Genomic DNA, 20,610 nt, shown 5'->3' on the forward strand with positions numbered 1-20,610 from the left:
AAACCAACTTCGAATTTATTGACAGATTGAAAACATGCTACAATCCTGTGCTGGCAAACAATTTTGATAATACTAGAATGCTCTGAGTAAAGAAGAAGGGTGGGAAATGATGCTATCTCTGCTTTTGGTCCGGATGTGCTTTCTTTTTAATTCCATTTCAGCTGCACGCCTCCTTCCTTCCTTTTTTAATCTTCCTTTCCGATTGCATCCGCAGACCGAGCAGTCTCGGTTAAGCCAGAAAACGTCACCGGCGTAACCGCGCGATTGTTGTCAATTAAGATGGGGTTCAGCAGAAGGTTCCACAGATGAAGCAGATCCAAGAGACCTGCATTTAACTTAATCTGAACTTCAGACATGCACCTACCCTTTGGACAAGTCTGTTGTATCTTATTGTGTGATGATGTAATGTTTGGTGTGTCCAAACTACTCTGCTTGTGTAATCATTTTTTTTTTATTTCTGCTATGACATTTCACGTACCAGAACAGGGGACTGAAGAGTGTTTGGGCGCTTTTTACGCTGATACACTATGGGATGGATAAACAAGCAAAGCTTTTTGGCGAGAAGCACAATCCTGGAGACGAGCTTGAGGTCACTGTGACTGCACCCACTCCCTGGCTCGTGTTATGGAGGCACAAGAGCTACAGTTCTTGACAGAAATACAAGATACTACCAATTTTGCGTTAATAACAATCGATTGTTTTAGAAACAAGCCCTGGAAAAAGTAAATGCATAAAATGTTCTGAATGCATCGTTACTTAAACGTTAAGATTCTTACACAAATGTTTGATTCTACCAAAGAAGCAAAATGTGTTTGAGCTTTCTTGAACCTCTGCACATTTGCATATAAAATACAGAAGTATTTTTGACTAAGTCATATGTTCATAGCACCCGTATTTAATTTTGAACTTCTTACAAATTGAAATTAATGAGATATTGAATAATGCATGTCTTTTGTTAACCTTTCAGAACTTTCTACAGATTTTTCAGGAAATTCCTTTTAGGATTCTATTATAAATACAGTATATACTGTACTGTATATTATACAAAATATGAGCAACTCATAAACAAAGCTTACTTTTATTCTTCAGCATATTTACAACAATACCTGATCATAATGCCTTGAGAATTTATCAGAGGAATTTACTTGTCCAAAAGTTACAGTATGTTTTACTTCATAGGATATCTTTTTTTCTTGTGCTTCCGTTCAAAGCATAATTTCAGTAAGCACACAAGCCTTCTCCTCATTCTGCAGGAATAACCGATTGAGGTGATGCAAAATGAGTTATCCCCGCTTTCTAAATGAACGCGCTTCCATTACTTTAAAAGGAGTTTGTTAATAAACTACATATAGTTGCTTTCTCCTGCTATGCGCCTTTGAGCAGAAGCTCTCTCCCAGTGATCTGAGACTCCCGCCCCAGTGCGTGGTTCTTAGAGCGCCAACAGCGGACCTGTGTGTCTCTCATGCCACTGTTTTGACAACAGTGAGCTCTGTACAGTAGGAGCCCTCTTGCCTGCCAATTCTGAGAGCTCCTGTTCCATTTCTGGCTTGGCAGCCTCCTGTCTGCTTGCCCGGCCTGCTCACCAGCTGCCAAGGAGAAGCAGCCTGCCTCCTGTCTTGTGTTCTGGCCTGGGCCTGACCCTGGCTCCCCTTGCCAGCTTAGACATGCCAGGGAACCCCTTTCTGGAGACAGGGGTGTTACACAGCAGGGAAATACCTAGCCTCCACAGGGGCTGGTTCTGTTTTTTTTTGAGCTTCTGTCGTAATTTCTGTGTTTGTAAACTTATTAATAGGAATAGCAGTACTATTAGGGGTATATACTGTAGCTCAACAAAAGCTGGTGTGACTTACCTTGTTTTTGCAGTGTAGCTTCTGCAGTAATATTCCATTTGAAAGTTTCTTTTCCAGGACATTATTGTTCTTTGTATTATGTATTGAGCAGCCTGAACCTGGTCTCTAAATGCTAAAACTAACTAAATGCTAAATAACTGTATGTTTCTTTGTATTATTAAAATGTCTGTTAAGTGCAAAATATGGACAAGCGTCTCCAGTGTTTAGCAAGGAATGTCACCTGATCGCACTTAGTTCATCAAACACTGAGTTGTGCTTCTTCATAGAGGCATTTTCATAGATAACCGATAGGAAATTTAGCAGATTTCCAGCTTTTACTTTTCTTCAGTAGGGTTTTATGGAAAGAAAAAAAAATTGTCCTCTCTTAAAGCTCCTCCTTGTCTCGGAAAGGAAGCACTACATGGAAATCTCGAGTTATTGCTGCGATAAGGTCTGACGGTTCTTGCGGTAAACAGCCGTATTTCCAGAGGATTGCTGAGATTGTAACTGCTTGTTAATACTTACTAAAATTACTTTATTACTTTATTAACCCTTTACAATTTCTTGCATTAGGAATTGTCTTTTCGCATACCCCAGCTTGCTCTCCATGACACACACAGACACACAGGCAGGGAGAGAGCCTGGGGTCAGAGCGCAGGGTCTGCCATTGTACAGCGCCCCTGGAGCAGTTGGGGTTAAGGGTCCAACAGAGTAGGATTCCTCTGCCGGCTGCGGGATTTGAACCGGCAACCTTCCAGCCACAGGCGCAGATCCTTAGCCACAGAGCCACTGCTCCGCCGAATCATGCTTTACTTCACACTTTTGTTACCGTTTGCACACATTTGGCTGAAGTTACATGTGATATGGAATGATATTTTAATGGATTACTCTCCATGTGTGCACTCTTACAGAGTGAAGACCTAGTATACGGTGGAGGTGTCATAACACCCATAATATAGTAGTTTACGCACCCAGAAGAAATGATTTAGTATTAAACCAGTCATTTCCTTTTGGATCATTTCCTTTAGAGTTCTCAGCCACAAGCTTTTCTTTGGGGTACAGAAAACTAGTGGTACTTTAAATCAAACAGGTCTGTCACCCTTTCATAACTTCATCATCTATACTGGAAGAACACTCCCAAGTACAAATAATCTTGTGGCAGTTGTATTTATCGAAAGCTTTCATCATATTCTTTTGATTTAGATCAACATCCCAAAATCCAGTCTCAGCTATAAAAAACTCCACACTAGTAATCCTTAGCAGATGGGTAGGTAACACTCATTGTAGCCTCTGTCTAGTCTGCATGCTTGCTAGCAAACGTGCAGAACAGTTTGGGATACAAGGTATGTGTATTGATCCTGCTTGGATTTCAATTCCTGCCTGACTGCATCAACCTTGGGTAACTCTCAGGAAATAGGAGCCTGAGGGCTCATGCAGGCCACTAACTGCAAACAAAATAAACTTCATTTGCTTTTGTGGGTAGGTGCTAATTTGCAAATCAGCCTTAAAAGCTGAGTTATCTGCATTATGTTGTCTAGCTGTGTTTGCACGAGACAGCTGGATAAATAACCACTGAAGGCAATTTTTTCTTAACCATCTTGAAACAATTCCGCTGTTTGGAGTAGTAACAGTTGTCTTACCACCTGCACAGCACCTTGATAAGGCCGCTTTAAGAACATGTGCTTACGTTGATGTGTACACACAAACTAGGTGTGACCAAAGATATGCAAAAAATATATTGCGCTATTTATTACAGGCCTGGTCTACAGCTTTCTTTGTAGTATGACTGCGTTTTTTTTGCCCACGCACAATGAGAGCTTTACAAAACTGTAAATTCCATACATTCTGTGTTTTTGGAGAGAATTGAGGATTTTGCTAAAATCTATAGTATAAGGATCAGTAGTTGTGTGATACTTGGTAACAAACTATTAGATGGTTTATCATTGGAGTTTAAAAGCCTCTTTTTAAATCCCCCCTTCTTATTTTGTTGAGTGTTTTTGTTACGTACTTTTTCTGCTTGTATTTACTGTACAAATCTGCAGATTTTTTGCTTTTCTACTAAGGGAAATAACATCCTTTTTTAGGACATGATAACATCCAAAACTGAGAACTCATCGAATGTCAGAAATGAAACCTTTTTGATCAGGGAACAGAAATAGTTATGAACTCAACAAGAAACCGTTGGTGAAGTTAAGATCAACACTTAAAAATGCAAATGTGCTTTTAACCTAACGTACATTAAATGAATTCCATCTGTGCTACTATGGTCAGAATCAATCGGTGTTTATGTGACATTTATTCATTCAACATCGGCTGTCCCTCGCGTTCAAGGATGATCCGCTTTTATGAACCCGAAGGTGAGCGATGAAGCCGATAGGTAATCCGCAGATGAACAGCTGTTCTCTCGAGACAGGATTTGCTCCTTCTTTTTGCATAAAGCACTTAAAGTCATTTGCGTGGGCAAACCAGATTCTTCTCTAAGAACGTGCAAGTTGTAGGAGCGTCGTCAGTGCAGAGAGATCATTCTTTCCAAATCTGAAAACGCCACCCCGCTTCAGATTTAAAAAAAGCCTCTGTGCAGTATGTCAAATAAAAGTAGTTCTGTGCACACACAAACGGAAGAGCAACGGACACAAACTGTCCTCACTGAGGTGAAGAGGGAGCTGTGACCAGCACGTTGAAATGCACAAGAAGCGTGTACTTGCTTGAGTCATAAACACATTTGCAAATCTACGTGTCTGTATCTTTCCAAATTCGTGTTGCAAATAGTCTGCTTGTAAACTAACATTGACTGCACTGCAGATCAGCAAACTAGGACAGGCATGTTTTTGTATAAAGTGGAATATACGATCCATGATTAACAGCCACCTGGGTTGGACCTTGTTGGATGTGTTTTAGATGCACGATGGGTCTGGAATATTATCGGTTGCGATCTTGGGAATTTATACAATTATGAAAATGAATGTGAGTGATGTGGGGGCGTATTTGTGCCATGTGCTCTCCAGGCCAGCCGTTCTGCAGTACAGCAGTAAATCCCGGGCCAACAGTGTTGTATAGGAAAGCTGAAGTTCGTTACACCAAATCAGTTGTGTAGAAAACAGCGGACTTTCACCATGGAGTCTTGACACTCTAAATAGCAGCGAGTGTCCCATGATGTGTCTCTTGTCATGGTGCCTCCGGATGTGAGGATCTGACGGTCTTCACAGGAAAAGCAAGCCCAGGCTGTGAGGGGAAAGCACGGCGGGAAGCACTCTGTAGTGCATCAGAGGTGCTTGTGATTCGGTCATGGCTTCCCTGGGCGTCCTGCGCTACTTTTACAGCATCAACCGCTACGTTTCCCAGGAACTAGACAGCCCTGGGAAATAAAATGGCGGCAGGCATGGAGGTCTTCCCCTCAGGGTGTAAGGACTGTCTTCTACAGCTGAAGACGCTGTTATGAAGTGCATCGAAAGGGCTTGTCTGGTTTTGCCGTTATTTAGTTGTAGCTCACTGCAAATAAGCACATTCAGCTTCACATTTGCTCTCTCTTGAGGTTTGACAGCCTGTGGCACTTTACACTGATGAGCTACAGATCCATGCTGTGAACCCAGGTATAGATCCATTGAAAATCAGTAAAAACAGTTTCTAACGTTTTGTGATATATTAGTTCTTATATTGATCAATTTGGCGTTTTTGAAACATTTCAATACAGCCCTAAATGTACAGTTTGTTTTTAGTTTGTTGTGTACTGCTGAATATTAAATGGAAGCTTTGCTTCCTGTTCCCTTTTTTATACTCTTTCAAGTTACACCAAAAGTTAACCTATAAACTCGTTAACACATTTTTTGAACCGATCAGTATAGGTTAGCACCAGCGTCTTCATAAGGCCACTTCTGCAGATGTAATTTAATTGTTGTTTGCTTTTAATGTCAATAGCTGGATTCTTTAAAATGGGTGGATGAAGCTCGGCAGTTAAAAAGAGTGAAAGGAAGAAACATTCGTCTGTCAGAAGAGCAGGCTGACACCATGCACTGTGCAGGGTGGGGATCTGTGAAAAAACCAAGGAGTGTCACTGAGCTACTGTGTCAAGTTATATTAGCAATATTAGTAACAAAATGAATACCTATTAGGCAGCATTAGTCATGAGAAACGCGTGTCTTCAAATCGTAAATGCACACTGAAGCAAACTAGAAACTGACTTTAAGGCAGCATCCACTTCTGTAGGAGGCATTGTAAGGAGTTAAATTTGCAGAGGTTTTTTTCATCCATGCTTAACGTATGGTGTAGTTCCCTCCCTTCTTTGTCATTGTTGAGTTCCAGCCAAGAACATTCCGTCTTTGCAGCGCTGTTTAATGGTCAATTTTAAAGGGAAGAAAGTAAATCCCACCAGTTTTTTTTTCGGAAACAGAGCTTGCACAAACTTCATATACAAAAAATGTTGGAAGGGGCCATCTAAGTTCACTGTCTAGGATAATTGCACTGGCTTTTCTCGTATTAGGCAATGCAAATCCTCTCTTGAGGTGTTATTTTTTTCTTTCAGGATGCTGTCTTCGACAGTGTGATATGGCTATGGGGAGTCTGCATAGGGCTTTTAATTGGACAGTGCTAGATGTTTTAAAACAAGGGTGTGATCAGCTGTTTCAATCAAGAAAGTAACAGGCTGACTATCCCCTCAATGCAGAATAAGGTATTGTAGGTAAAAGGGATCCACAATCTGGAAAGTTCTCGTGTAGTGTGTTTCAAATGTAGAACAGGATGCCTTATGAGTCTCCGATAGATAGCTAAAGTTATGACTGTAGCACCAGAAAAGGAATGTATCATGCATCAACTTGTCAGCTGCTGACCTTTGGAGGCCATAACCCTGCAGACTCCATTTTTGTGTTATTGCTGTGTTTCATCCGTATAAAATTTACTCCGGGTTCAGATATTTCAAGAAAAGACTCAGTTTTGTTTATATTTCCCATAGAATATGCATTATATATATATTTTTTTAAACTACGCTTTGCACTTTTGCAGTTTACAATGAAGTATATAAAGTTACAAAAGTATATATTGACTGTGCAGGGCAAGACAGTTCATGACCTAAACTGTAATACTACATACTGTAAAGAGTTTTTTTGTTGTTGCGTCAATCTGTTATTCATTGATTGTTTTGCAATTAATTGTTTCATATTTTTTTCTTGCAAATCTGCTTAAGATATCAAAAAATAAGATGTCCCTTTAAATTTCTTTAAATGAAAAAGAATATATCAATTATTCTTAAAGTCTGTAGAATTCATAAATATTGAAAATGCAGGGATGGCTTGTTCAATATAATAAGCAATGGAAGGCAGTCTACAAATATAGGATTCCATGAAAATATAGAATAAAATACCAGATTCCTGTAGTCAAGTCCATGGCATGAGGTAAAACTCTTACATACCATAGACTGAAGAGAATACTAACACTCAAGTTTTTTTACTAGGATTTTCTTCTAGTTCACTGTAAAGAATGAAACATTGACAGATGGTCCTGCTATGTTAAGGTTACAGTCACCGGTTGAAAAGTTGAGGTTCAAGAATGTACACGTTTTTCACAGGATTTTTTCCTTATAGTAAAATGCCTTTTCTTTTTTTCATTTGCAGACTCCCAGCAGTCAGGAAGTCCAAGTAACAATGAGCCTGGCAAGAATCCTCCAGGTGTGTACCCATGAATAAATATTTGCATATATTCAGTAGAACAAAGGTAGACCTTATGTGTAGAAATTTACATAGTATAGCAACAAGATGGGGCAGGCAGCATGACTGGAAGATTCAGATGGCATTTGCTGTAGAATTGCAGTCATTTGTGTCACAATCAGTACAAGATGCATTGTTGTATGTGCTAGAGGTATTTTTTCTACAAAAATACTCTTGGTCGGTTGAACAGTAGTACATTTCAAGCTCATATGAATACAAGTAGGTTTCATATCCTGCTGGTTTCTTAGGTTTACGGACAGAAAACATTCCATTCAATGGAGAATTCTATGAGAAGGTCATAAAAGTAAAATACTGAGGATAAAAGAGGTGCCAGAACTAAAGTACATTTAACAAGGCTGCAGAAAACAAGCCCAGTTCTTAATTTAGAGCAGTGGAGTGCAGAATTTGAAAAATTCTGGAGTGTAAGAAGCATGGAAATAAAGTGAGCGAAGCTGAAAACTGGTGGGAGTTTACTGTTACTTCTGGGGTAATCAAGTCCCAGTCCTTCCAATCCATTGCAGTGCTGTTCTTTAATGAGCACACAGAATTCCATCAGTACATGAACTGCTGAGAAAGGGTGGGCACTGGCACATGGCATATTATAGCATAGCATATCTTATCGTTTTCCTATATTCTCATCCATTAAAAGATTTCCTGTAAAGGCTCAAGATTGTTTCTTTTGATATTTGCTGCATCTTGACTTCTGCACCTGGTTTAAAATAATTGATACATTATTGGTATAGGCACAGCCCTTATTAGCAGCCTGTGTTTAAGCCTTGAAATCAAAATGTTTGGAATCATTTATGTGTTAGAAAGTAAAGGTCACTTTAACCACAATAAACTTGAAACAAGCTATAGTTAATTGAACACTTTTCAGGGTGGTTATTAACAATACTATTTTGGTAATGTCTAGTGAATTTATTAGAATACACTTTAATATGTATTTCTTCATTTACATTCAAAACAGGCTGGCTGTGCGAGACGGGCCAAGAAGTAAATTCATACAGCATGCCTTTTGTATTAAGTTGGGGAAAATTTTTGTCCACTGGCAAAAAAAATGGTTTATGCATAAGGATGAAATATCCTGTACTTCACTGGTTTTGTAGAAAACAAAAACTTAAACAAAAACATGTAATACTATATAAAAGTCATCAGGCACATTCCTCACTTATTTATTTGCAGTTCTGTAATGTTGACAGTTTTGTTTTCATCATTGGAAGAAGCACTGATAATGGTTTTCTGGAGTAAATAGCTTTGGTGAATATGCCCCCAAGATATTCTGCGTGTATCCAAATGCACCTCGCTGTCGCACACAGTACGTTTATGCTTTCAGATGGAAACCTGTCCAGCAGCTGCTTGCAGGTTTATTTTCTTAATTCCTCTACCTGGGCAAACATGTTCAGAGTCTGTTTCTTCCCCTCCAGTGTGGGGTAGGTGTATGTACGTGTTTCTCACCATCGCTTTCGGAGATGTTGTAACCATTTCAGCCGAAGTGTGACACATGCAGGCTCCAGGAGGGCTTTATTTCCGCCCGGTGGAGTGGATTACGGGGAGGTTAAGTGGTTTGGCCCCGGGGTTATTCAGGGTCTTCGAGGCAGAGAGGCTCTGAAAACACAGGGCACCCTGCTGTCCAGTGTGACGTTTGCGCTGCTGTTGCAGTGTTATTGTCTGGAGCCCTGCACTGCATTATGACTTAATTGAACATGGTGCAGACTTAATCACCTTCAGCATTTGCAACTACTAGTATTCAGTAGTTGAGAAGAAAATCTTAAAATACTGTATACGCACACAGCATTTCTTTTAAACAGGGAAACTGTGAAAGGATCTTCTCTTTGGCAATATTGTAAGTCCTGATTACAAATTTCTATTGCTTTCTTGTGGCTTGCTCTGTGCCAGCAGAAGACTGCAACTCTGTACCTCAGCTGGAGGAGGTACAAAAATTGATTTCCATTTTTTTCTTTCGTACTTCATCTGTGTGACTGTAATTAAATCTGACTAGCGCAAGCGTATAGCCGTCATTTAAACGCACGAGGTCAGGCCAGTGACGTGTGCACAGGGTGGCTAAGAAGTGGTTTATTCCCTTGCTGTGCCCCTCAAGGCTGGCATGTCTGTGCCGCCGGTGTGTAGTGCCACCTCACATGGGTCTTGCGTGCACCGCAGAGAGATGGAGACGTCCGCTTCACGCCACATCTCCAGCAGCAGAAGTCTACACGAGCACAAAACCTTCCGTTCTTTATTATTCCACGCTAGTTGTCCTTCTTTCCTGTAGTAACCTATAGCGTTCTTGACCTAATATTTACACTGCTCAGTGTGTACTTCAGCTTGGGCTACAGGCAGGCAACACTGCTCAGAGGCCAGAGCTTTTCATCTTCCTCCTACAATCACACTGGAAAGGAAAGGGGCAGGGCATTCATGTGTGGCTGCAGTCCGTGGAATTCTAACCTTTAACAGTGGATGCAGGAAAATGAGCTATGAAGGTTAGCGGATTAGGGCTTGATAGGATTAGAAGGGGCAGAAAAGGATAAGTCTGTACATGCTAAAGTGCACGTTTGCTCTGGAGGTTCAAAAAGCAATTAAATGAGATTTTTGCTTTCTACTTTGGCATCTGTAAGTATGGTATCTGAGGTTGCTGAACTTTGAATTTAGTGGGAAGTAAAGCGATAATTTGTATTTGCAGGTAAGCTGAGATAAAAATCCTTGTGACACTGTACTGTATATATGCAGACAAGCCCTCTAATCCAACATACAGTAGGAACATTCCCTCCTGATATGCTACAAGATGAGTAAGATGTAATGTAGCTTCAGTGAACTTTTTAGAAATAATTTCTGCAAAATTGTATGCAAAAACAAAAAAATAGAAACAATCTTTCTAATCACTGATTGCTAATATCTTATTTTAAGCGCAAAAAACATTCTGTAGTTTATTCAGGCTGAAAGAGTTAAACCTTTGTTGCCAAAGTCAGCACTGGACTTCTTCAGAATTAACAGCGAAACATAAATCATAGGACACAAGAGGGAATTATGTGGAAGTGCCTTTAATACTGAGAACAGGAGGCACTTCTTCACACAAAGGGGTGTGAGATTCTGGAGCAGGCTACAGTATCTAGTTTTGCTGCTGAAGCTGTAATCCTGGCTTCTTTCAAGAAATGGCTGGATGGATCCATCAGTCGGTTTCTACCAATCACAACGTTCAGGTCGGCCAAACGTTCTCCAATCATTCTCGACTTCTTCTAATTAAACTGTGATTGCAGTGCTTCCCATAAGTTCATGATTTTTCAGCAACTTTTATATTTTTTGGAGAAACTTTTTAACAACTGCAGAAACAAACTCTTATTACAGCACAAGGAGCCCATTTTTGATAGCCAGGGCACAAGGACAGCACCATTGCCTTAGTGGTGGAGGGAGAGACCTGCCCCAGGGGAGTGATTGTGAACAAAAGCATGACCCAGCACACGCAAAACACGTTATGAAATAAGTTTCTGCTGAAGCAGTCCCTGGAGAGGGCAAGAATGGATGAAAAGCAGTCTCAGGGTTTTAAGAAGTTGTAACCTACAACGATTGGATGTACAACGTTTAGGGAAGGAAGAATAAAACAAACTGGTGCAGTTTCTTCTGCGTCCGGCAGCAGTGTTGGAGCCCCCCCTAGCACAAAGCTAGTATAGTTAAAGGATGGGCTTGGCCTATGTCTGCATCTGGAAATGTTGCATACAGTGCTTCACCTCAGTCTTGTGAGACACCCGGAGCTAATTAATATTAATTTACAATTCACAGCAATCGCTTGCCCTTAACGGACACTGTATCTCTGAAAGTCATTTATTGAGGGACAAACGGAATTCTGTGTAATTGTATCGGATGTTGCATACACACAGCAATAGTGTCGTCGTCATTATTATTCATATGCATCTTCTCAATTTCTTTTGTACTGTTGGTAAACACTGCATTAATGTTAGTATTCTAACATTTTGAATACTAAAAAATTAGACATTTTCTCTTGTTACGTTGGGTGTCTCCTGTGTCTTTTTTGTTTTTTGTTATTGATTTGAAATATTTCGGTTCTTTCTCAATGCCCTGTCTTTATGGTCTGTAGAACTGTTTCTCCCTGAGGTTTGCTCTGAGAAAGTCTCCCCGAGACCACGCTTTCCAAGTGCAAATACCAGATAGTGACACTAAAGTCATTAAAATCACCTCACGAGGGAATGATAATGATCCCACACCTTAAAAGATGTGTAACCACTCTGTGCTAAAACCCTAGCAGTTATTCTGATGTGCATTTTGACAATAAGGCTTGCTTCACCACTGAGTTCAATTGTCAGGAGCTAAGACATTTGTCCTGGCCATGAGTGTAATCAAAATGTGGCCCCAGAAATTCTGTTTTTAACTTTGATAGAAATACACTAAGGTTCCTGCTTTGCTGGGGTTTAAGTAGGCAAACAGAATAGGGATTTAGGACAGTAGCTAATTAGAAGTGCCTGCAACTACTGACCTTCCATAATGTTAATAATGTTAAGTGATGCAGAACTTATTAAAACAATTAAGAGTGTGCCCTTTTTATGCACATAGTTTGAGCGTTTAAGCTGTTTAATATTTCTGTTCACTGATTTGGGTACGTTGATATTGTAGCGAATGCATTTTTAAAGTGAAGCAAAAGCCAGTTATATGCTTCTGTTACTTTCCAGAGCCCAGTGTGGTACAACAATGCATTCTCTTTCTTAGCCTTTGGCTAGTCATTCTGTGTACTGTCTGAATTTAATTAGGCCTACCTACCAGCAGTGTGCACTTGAAAGTTTGAAGTACAGTGGCTGGCACTCTGCCTGCGAAGAAACAATGGCAGCAGTCTTACCATTAACATTCTTGGCTTAGGAGAGTTTATTTCTGGGAGTGATTTCAATGTAAAACAAGACTGAGTGTGGCATTTTTGAGCAAAAACCGATGCTGAATAGTTTATCAACCAACGTCCTTGTAATTATTACAAATTGTGGATGCCTCTTTTCGGCCTCAACCAGTGTTTTCTTTTTTGTCCCAGTGTGTAATACATTAAGAATGAAAATAATCAGAGCTTAATTTAGTTATACCTCTGAAACAGGTCTGTATATTTGACTGCCAAGCAAAACATGACAATCGGCAGATTACTGTAGAAGGCTGTGTTCAGAGAGCTGTTATACAAGATGCTGCACTGAATGTGAATTGTAGCTGAGACAGTCTCAGTATTGCTCATGAACCGACTTAGTGCTGGGTCGGTCTTTTTTTTCATAGTTATAGCCACATCTATTTCATCCCTGACGTTGTTCTTACACATCTGCTATTTAAAAAATATTAGGAAGATTTTTATATCTGATTTCAACCACATGGCACTTGTTGGCACTGTTCAGTTAATCAAATCCTGTTTGTTTCTTTTGTCCAGTAAACTGCAACTAGCAAATTATAGCCCACATCTTGAAATTAAGTTTTCACAAATTGCTTGAAAAGTGGAACTCCCCAGCGGTCCAGCAGGTAAAGATGTTTGTTGCGGGTTCGAGGTGGGATGACACCACTGATCAGGATTTACTCAGCGGTGACGCACAGTTGGCTTTGGCAGTAGTCATCTAGGGATTATTCGGTGAAGCAGTGACTTCTGCGTTTCCTTGGGTGCCTCCAGGCTGGTAGTGATGTCAGTGACTGACATGCTACTCCTACAGGCAGCCTTACAGCTCCCATAAGTCTCTGAAGCACTTGTAGAGTGTCAGAAAAAGAGCAGCTCATTTGTAGGGTAGATTAGACGTGCCTGTCTGCCCTTCCTCACTCTTTCTGTCACTGAACCTGGTGCTGTGAGCTGAGACGTACCTGTAATTCCCAGTGGATATATAAATATAATTGGCGATTCTATTTGAAAAAATGTGTAAGACAGTTGTGGCCTTGTTTTACAACCTCAAAGAAAAGCAAAACCTCAACGTGAACCATCACATTTTCAGATCCAGTAAGGTCTCTACAATCTCTGTCGGTGTCAGTTCACCTCTTGTTTCATGAATGAGGAAGACTTCAGTTTGATCGTTGTCTTACTGTCTAGCCAAATGTGTTCTGCTGATTTGCTCGCTCAATGGGTTGTGCTGGAGTGTAAAATTCAAGAGAATAGAGCTTAACCTCCGGAGAGCTTGCAGAGACCAGGGACGTGCTTCCCAGTGTTCATGAAAGCCTGGCGTGGAAAATCGCCTCCAACTCTTTTCCTCCGTTCGGTTAAACCTTTCATTTCAGACATCTGGTACAACTCACCTCATATATCAGACAGCACCTTCTTGGCAAAGTTTGGAAGCTGGGGGATTTTGAATCATTTTGATCAATATCAGAAAAAAATCAAGAACTGAATGATGAATTTGAAAGCGCTTTTCTGAAATCGTTTTTTTTTTAATGAGAAAGTTTGTGAGACTCAGCACTGGAAAGGAAAGCAACGTAATCAGAAATATCAATTCCTGGTGTTGTGCTTTTTATGCATCAGTTGATATGAGGAAATGAGGAAAATGGGCTACTTTTAAAACAGTATGTGAATTTTGAAAACCAAAAGCGAGGGAAATTGACTTGAAAGCGAGGGAAATTGAGAGTCCATGTTTGTCACACAGCTCTTAGGAGACTTGTAACAGTCTTGTTGATCGATGCTGACATCTTTACTAGTCTTGTTTTCTTTCCGCAGGTTACCTCGAGGACAGTTTTATAAAGTCAGGAGTCTTCAGTGTTTCGGAATTAGTGCGAGTATCCAGAAGTAAGTGCTGCGTTTTTCCATTCCTCACCGAGTTCCTGGAAAAGGCCAGCTTACTGTGCTGTAGCCTGAGGAGAGGGATTCACTGCATTGTATGAAGCAGATGTCCCCAGCATGCGAACTCATGCTGTACTTCTCAAAAGTTCAAAAGTGCCGTGCTTTTTGTTATTTTGAAATTAATTTTTAAGTGTAGGCCTAAGTACAGTATCAGAAGTGAAGTCTTTCCGTGTGTGAGCCTTTGCAGAGAAAATAGTATGGAAAATCTGGTCCAGTCAGTGTCAAATGCGAGCAGTGTTTAGACACGCCTGGCTGTTAATTCACCAGTACAAAAAATAAAGGATGCGCTTCCTTGCGATGTTTGAGGAGTAAGATTTTGCAGTTAACAGGTCTCATTCCATTGGCTGTGTCATGCTGTGCTGTTATCTCGTATCGAGGCAGCGAGGTATAACTAGAAGCTGTCTGTGTGGATTTTCCTGAGCACAAACCCCTGTACATGTCCACACTGAAACAGAGCGACCTTGAGATTGTCATCACATGCTTGTGTCTCTTGGGTCCTGTGGCACTTTTGTAAAAATTTCAGAGTAACTCGTTTTTTAAACAAATGGAGCAAAGTGCCTTTAATTACCTGCCTTTCAACAGGGGCTTTCATTAGTTCTAAGAATATTTTCTTTGGGGATTAAAACACAGCTCAGGATTGCCTTTAATTTCCAGATGTGAAGTGAGTCTTTTTGCATTTATATATAAAGTTTATATATGGCTATATTCATGGAAGTAATATGTAAAAAGAAAAATAATCTTAACAAGTATTCAGAATTTGCTTTCGTTGAATCATAAAAATGTTTTGAATTATGTCATACAAAGCATTGTTGTTCAAAGCTTGTCTCATATTAGATTTCTTATATATTTACGACTGTTACCTCAGACCTTGTATAGATCCCTAATGTAGCCTGTGAACCTCTACTCTAGTGTTCAAGGAATGGATTCAAAAGTTTTGCTTAACTAAACAGGCTTTTACCAGAGACTGCATCTACAAATGCGATTCTGATAATATCAAATCAAGCAAGTAAACTGCACTAGTTAGAAGTGTTTCCAGTGATGAATAAAGCATGCAAATCTAGGTTCTCATTTGTTTTTATTGCTTGCCTGGCGCTTAAAATGCCTATGAAATTACTAATGGGAGAGGCCCTCAATGCATTCTGGTAGATGATACTTCAGAGCTGCTTTGTTTAATGCTTTTGGTAAACCTCAACCCACAACAGACACCACTGCGCTTAAACTTTTGTCAGCTCCAAACCACTTTTTCTTAGAATATCTAATGACTTCAAGAGCTAGTAAAGAAGACTTTTAATAGTATTACGAGTAAGGGCACCATAACAGAAACTGAACAGCCTACCTCTGTATATAAGGAAAAATTATATAAATAATGGAGTTTCTTAGAATTTGGGACTACAATAATACCTCCTTTTTCGGAAGAAGACTCTTTGCCATATTCTGGAGGTGTTTCCACAGTGACTTTCTTATTTTGCACTTCATTTTCAGGAAGCGCATTGTACTGTAATGGGGTGAGATCCTTGATGGAAAGTTTCCATTTGCCTCTTTCCTCCTTTTTCCCCCCCTGCTGCATGGGATTTTCTTTTCCACGCTGCTGAGGCCGGGAGAAATAAAGAATTCAAAGTGATGCACCAGCCTTAAAGAGCACAGATCTCCTGGTTTACCTTCCACATCTAGGGTTCGAGAGTCAGTGGCTGTGATAAAAAGTGAAAGAAAACAGAACTATGGAAATGTTAATGGTGACATGCAGAGTTAAATGCAACTTTTTACTTAATAAAAACACAAAACAGTTGTGTTTACGTTGTGTTTAGTTTTATAATAGAGATAATACAGTACGTCAATCTAGAAAAGTAATCTGATTTTACAGACGGGCACGGTGAAGAAAAACATATATCGTTTTTGGACACCCGTTATATCTGCAACTCTTGGAGGAACCTTAGGCATACACAGTTCCAGATGCCATTGATTCAAATAAGTTACATGTTTCTTAGTAATTTATAGTGAGTGGAATAAGCCAGATGCCAGTTTTGACCCAAATGCAGTGCTTCATGACCATGGCTAGGGATGGAAAATCCAATGGGATGCAATCCCATCACCTTTGAAACCAAAGGGAACTGAACCCCAGATGCTGATGTTATCCAATCGTGCCTGAACCCGTTGAAAACCCAGCTAGTCGCTAATTTACCAATACCTGGAAATTTGTCAGAATCTAGTCAACATGCACTGGACTTCCAATGAGAAGGATAGTCAAATTAGTCGAATGGTATCAATTGAAAGTTCTGTAATTGAACACTTCAACAACAAAAAAAACAAAACACTTACTTCCACAGTTTAACTATGTGCACTTCGTTGTGTCACATAATCTAATGCTTCTGACTGAAAATTTGTAGATTATGATTCGGTGTCATTCTCTTTCTGTAAAAGCAGGGCTTATTAATGCAAAGAGGTCTGCTCCCATGCAAATAAGGTTAACTGTGGATGTTGAATTTATCCTTTTATGTGGCATCTCCTGAATAACTGGAAATACAATTATGCTAAAACGATCTGTAGTGTTCCTAACACTTTACTTTTTAAGCATTGAAGTGGATTGCACTTGATGGCTTTACATTTTTGTACAATGTTTGACAAAGCAGAAGTACTGTACATCAATAACATTTTCTTTGTGATAGCTTGAATAAGGTCCTTCTATATGTGTTCTGCCCCTGCAGCGCCGATCACCCAGGGGACCGCAGTGAATTTTTCAATCGGAGAGCTCCAGGGTCAGCCATACTATCATGACTTGAACTCCAGCGTGAGCCTCCACAGGTCGCTGTCCTCTCCTCCAGGCAGGTCAGTCTCATTGCAGCTTCGCCTTTTGTCATCTAACTACTTAGTAAAGAAATCATGTTGCATTAGGTTTGGAGGTAATTTTATATCACTAAGCTCAGCATGATAGCTCTTACATTCATTTAAGATTTTCTTCATATTCACTTGGTTAAAAGGCATCTGGCCTGTCTTTGTCATGTCGAGGATTATTTCTAGAGCCCACACTTCTGTATATTGTCAGAATATTGTGAGTAACCTGAACACTATTTCACCCATTCATAGTCCACAAAGGCAAGGCAACTTTTCCAGGTTGTCACAAAACAGCGTCATTATAATTCTAAATATATTGATATGGCATATCAGAAATACAGGCAAAATCTTTGTGGTAAAAAGTAAAGCAGGATTTCAGGTGTGTCCTCTGTGTCGATTTAGTATTACTTATTTTTTTCATTTTTAATCACAAAATCAGTCTCTCTTTGACTCTCTGTTCTTGCTTATAGAAACCACTGATACATACCTTGTGTTATAAAACAAAAGCTTGACAAAGAAGGAGCCATTGAATAATTGTGTGAAAGTAAAGTGCATATGTCAGCACCCTTTGCCAGTTGGTACAACACATAACAAATAAGTGATTTAATCATCAGTTTTGAACATATCAAGCACATCTGGCTGATCTAAATGCTCTCTTATTCTAATTCTAAAATGTTTCACACTCACTGAGGTCCAGCTGGCAAAAAGTAAGAATATAATCGTCAGGGAAACATAAATCTCACCTCATGGGGTATATGTACGTATATGTATGTACAGTATAAGGTGTCTGTGTGTGTGCACTCACAAGTGTAAAGAGGGGTAGTAACAGATGGACGCTGGCCTGCACCAATATTGCAGCCAATGTCCGAGCCCTTGAAATGTGTCGTTTTCACCTCACCAGCAAACGGCCTAAGACTATCTCCATAGAGGACAGCATGGAGACCAGCCCGTCTGGTGACTTCTACTCTTCCCCCAGCTCCCCTGCCAGCGGCAGCAGGACATGGCACGAGAGAGACCAAGGTGAGATTTCAGGGAGGAGCGCTGTACTGCATATAGGCTCCTCACCCTCATGCTCTTTCACTTGTCAGCACCTATGGCCTGTTGGTACAACACAAGCAGGGGACAGCAGATAAAAAGTGAGAAGTGCACTTTCATGTTCATAGGTATACTGTACATCATATTTAAACCCAAACTTTTAGTCCTAAAATTGAACAACTTTGTCTTTTAGGGTCTAAATTATTGTAACACTCAAAAATCTTAAAATATGTTTGTCTGAAATAAACCTAAATCTTATTTTATTACTCTTTATTAATTCCAATATACCCACTGGTATTTCCAGTGCGTGGAGAGTACTGAACTCTCCTGCAGTGTCGTTTTCCTATCTCCATTTTTTAACAAGAAGGGACTTCAATCTTGGTTTGTTTGTTTTTTTAAGGTGGTGATGGTAAACTATGTGTATTTTGGATGTTTTTATGCTGGAGACATCCAAAAAAAGTTGTCGGAGAAAGAGCTGTAGCTTTGAGTCTGTCAGCAGAGGTACATAAGCTAGGGACTGAACATGCTGAGCTCATTGTAAGTCTGACATGATTGATGCACTCCCTGCCTCCTTTTGTGTGCTGTGCTGCTTTGGTGATCTACAACCCAAGTGCTGTTTAACGCAGAGGGTCACTGGTTCCTTGATAGCAGCACGTCATCAAGCTTTGAATCACTGCATCTTGGAATGCTAACCAGCCTGCTCCTATGTGCACACCTCACATTTGCAGCATAAAACTTATGGTGTTCTTATAAGCCTCACATTTCCACTACCAATGGATCGTATGCTGTAAATAATTAAATGTTTTAAATTATTTACATTTTAATTTTTTTTTTAATTATTACTATTAATTTTAATTACAACCAGAACATTGTAATTCTGGTTTAAATCCGCTTGGAAGTATCTTACACACTGTATATACTGTATAAGCTAATATGTGTTTTATAATGGTAGTGAAAATACTTAAAAATATAAATTTCCTATAGGACCTAAATTGTACAGGACCACCTGTACAGCCATGGTATATAGTATGGTTAGAAATAAGGCTTTATTTATATATTTTGTTAACCATTTCATTGTGTGAAACTCAATTTAGTTTGTTTTATAGATGAATTACAACTTTTATTCCTTTCAAATGTGTTAGAGGTGCCATTACTTACAGATGTGTAATTAATAAAACTCAAGACAAAGTACTACCTTTTTCATTTCATACTAATTTCAGTTTTCTTTGTACTCCTCACCTTGAAACTTCCCTTAATATCTTAAGGTTAAATTTCATTATTGCTTCACTCTGTTCCAGACTACTCTTCATCTATCTGAGAAGACACAATCCTCTCTATTTGTTCTGTATCCAGAAGAGTCTCAAATTATCAGCTTCTCAGTTTGCTGATTTTGGATTTCAAGAGATAGGAGTTGGGGGAGAAAATTTCTTTGCATTGTAGTTCAAGTTTGATGAAGAAAAGTATCACTTAGTATATGATAATTGGTGTATTTGGGACTTGCAAACTCAAACAAACTAACGTTTAGTTTAAGTGGGTTTTGATGTGAAAAATGTCTTTTTTACTTGGAGGTACCCATGTGTCTCCTGGTGGAACAATAAATTAGGGGAGCTCCAAGACTAGTCTTACCTTTTAATCTGAAAGCCATCTAAAATTTAAAGTCCTAATTTGTGACTCATAGGCAATCTTACTAAACCTACTTAACATTTCCAAAATTATCCTTCGGCTGCTGCTTGCCATTCATGCTTTCTTGTTATATTTAGTATACAGTATTCAGTTTGTTGAAAGGGCATTGTCTCTCATTCTGCAGAAGAAAAGTAGAATAAGAATACTGCTAGCCTTTCAAACAGACAATTTTGAAGGTGCTTATTCTTCTCAAGTTGCCAATAGATTTTATATTTTGTCAAAAAAATGAATACGCACAGGAAACCACTATTTAAAATAATAAGCAAGCATAGATTTTTCAGGTGTTGATTTTACAGTATATCATGCAGGATTGAATAAGCTAATAATTTAATCTTTTTTGTCTTCCTCCTTGAGGGGAAGCCAAGAAGGAAGGTGCATGTGTGAATTATCCACCATATGTGTTTCACAGGTGGGGAAGAGCAGTTTATTTTTCAACATAATCCTCTACATCCGCACACTTCTGCCACGGTTTCACCGGGATATGGATATACTTATCCACACTCTTACTGTCATATACTTGTGACGTACACGGTGCCTAAGCCATTCCTAAGAACATAATCGAGAGGAGGCCATTCTGCCCATCTAGCCCATTTGGTGGTTAGTAGCTCATTGATCCAAAGAGTTCAACCAGCCGCTTCTTGACAGTAGCCAGGAACATCGGCAGGTTAGCTTGTTGCATACTCCCTTGACCCTTTATGTGAAGACATTCCTCCTATTCTCGCTTTCAGAGACCACTAAGACATACTTTCTTATT

The 20,610-nt window shown here is 39.6% G+C and overlaps 1 protein-coding gene across 14 annotated transcripts in view; it reads left to right on the top strand.

Moving 5' to 3' along the window:
• Positions 1-20,610, top strand: part of LOC148678104 (nuclear factor 1 B-type) — a 168,891-nt gene that overhangs the window by 109,438 nt on the left and 38,843 nt on the right. For 13 of the 14 annotated variants that reach the window (XM_088631781.1, XM_088631766.1, XM_088631773.1 and 10 more), the window contains exons 3-6: positions 7,433-7,486; positions 14,187-14,255; positions 17,012-17,132; positions 18,040-18,158. In XM_088631781.1, the coding sequence (XP_088487907.1) occupies positions 7,433-7,486; positions 14,187-14,255; positions 17,012-17,132; positions 18,040-18,158 (363 nt within the window). The remainder of the gene's footprint in view (positions 1-7,432; positions 7,487-14,186; positions 14,256-17,011; positions 17,133-18,039; positions 18,159-20,610) is intronic. The other variant, XM_088631792.1, reaches the window with a different exon arrangement.

This window comes from Lepisosteus platostomus, chromosome 1 (genome assembly GCF_059453375.1).
Source record: "Lepisosteus platostomus isolate fLepPlt1 chromosome 1, fLepPlt1.hap1, whole genome shotgun sequence".
Taxonomy (NCBI): domain Eukaryota; kingdom Metazoa; phylum Chordata; class Actinopteri; order Semionotiformes; family Lepisosteidae; genus Lepisosteus; species Lepisosteus platostomus.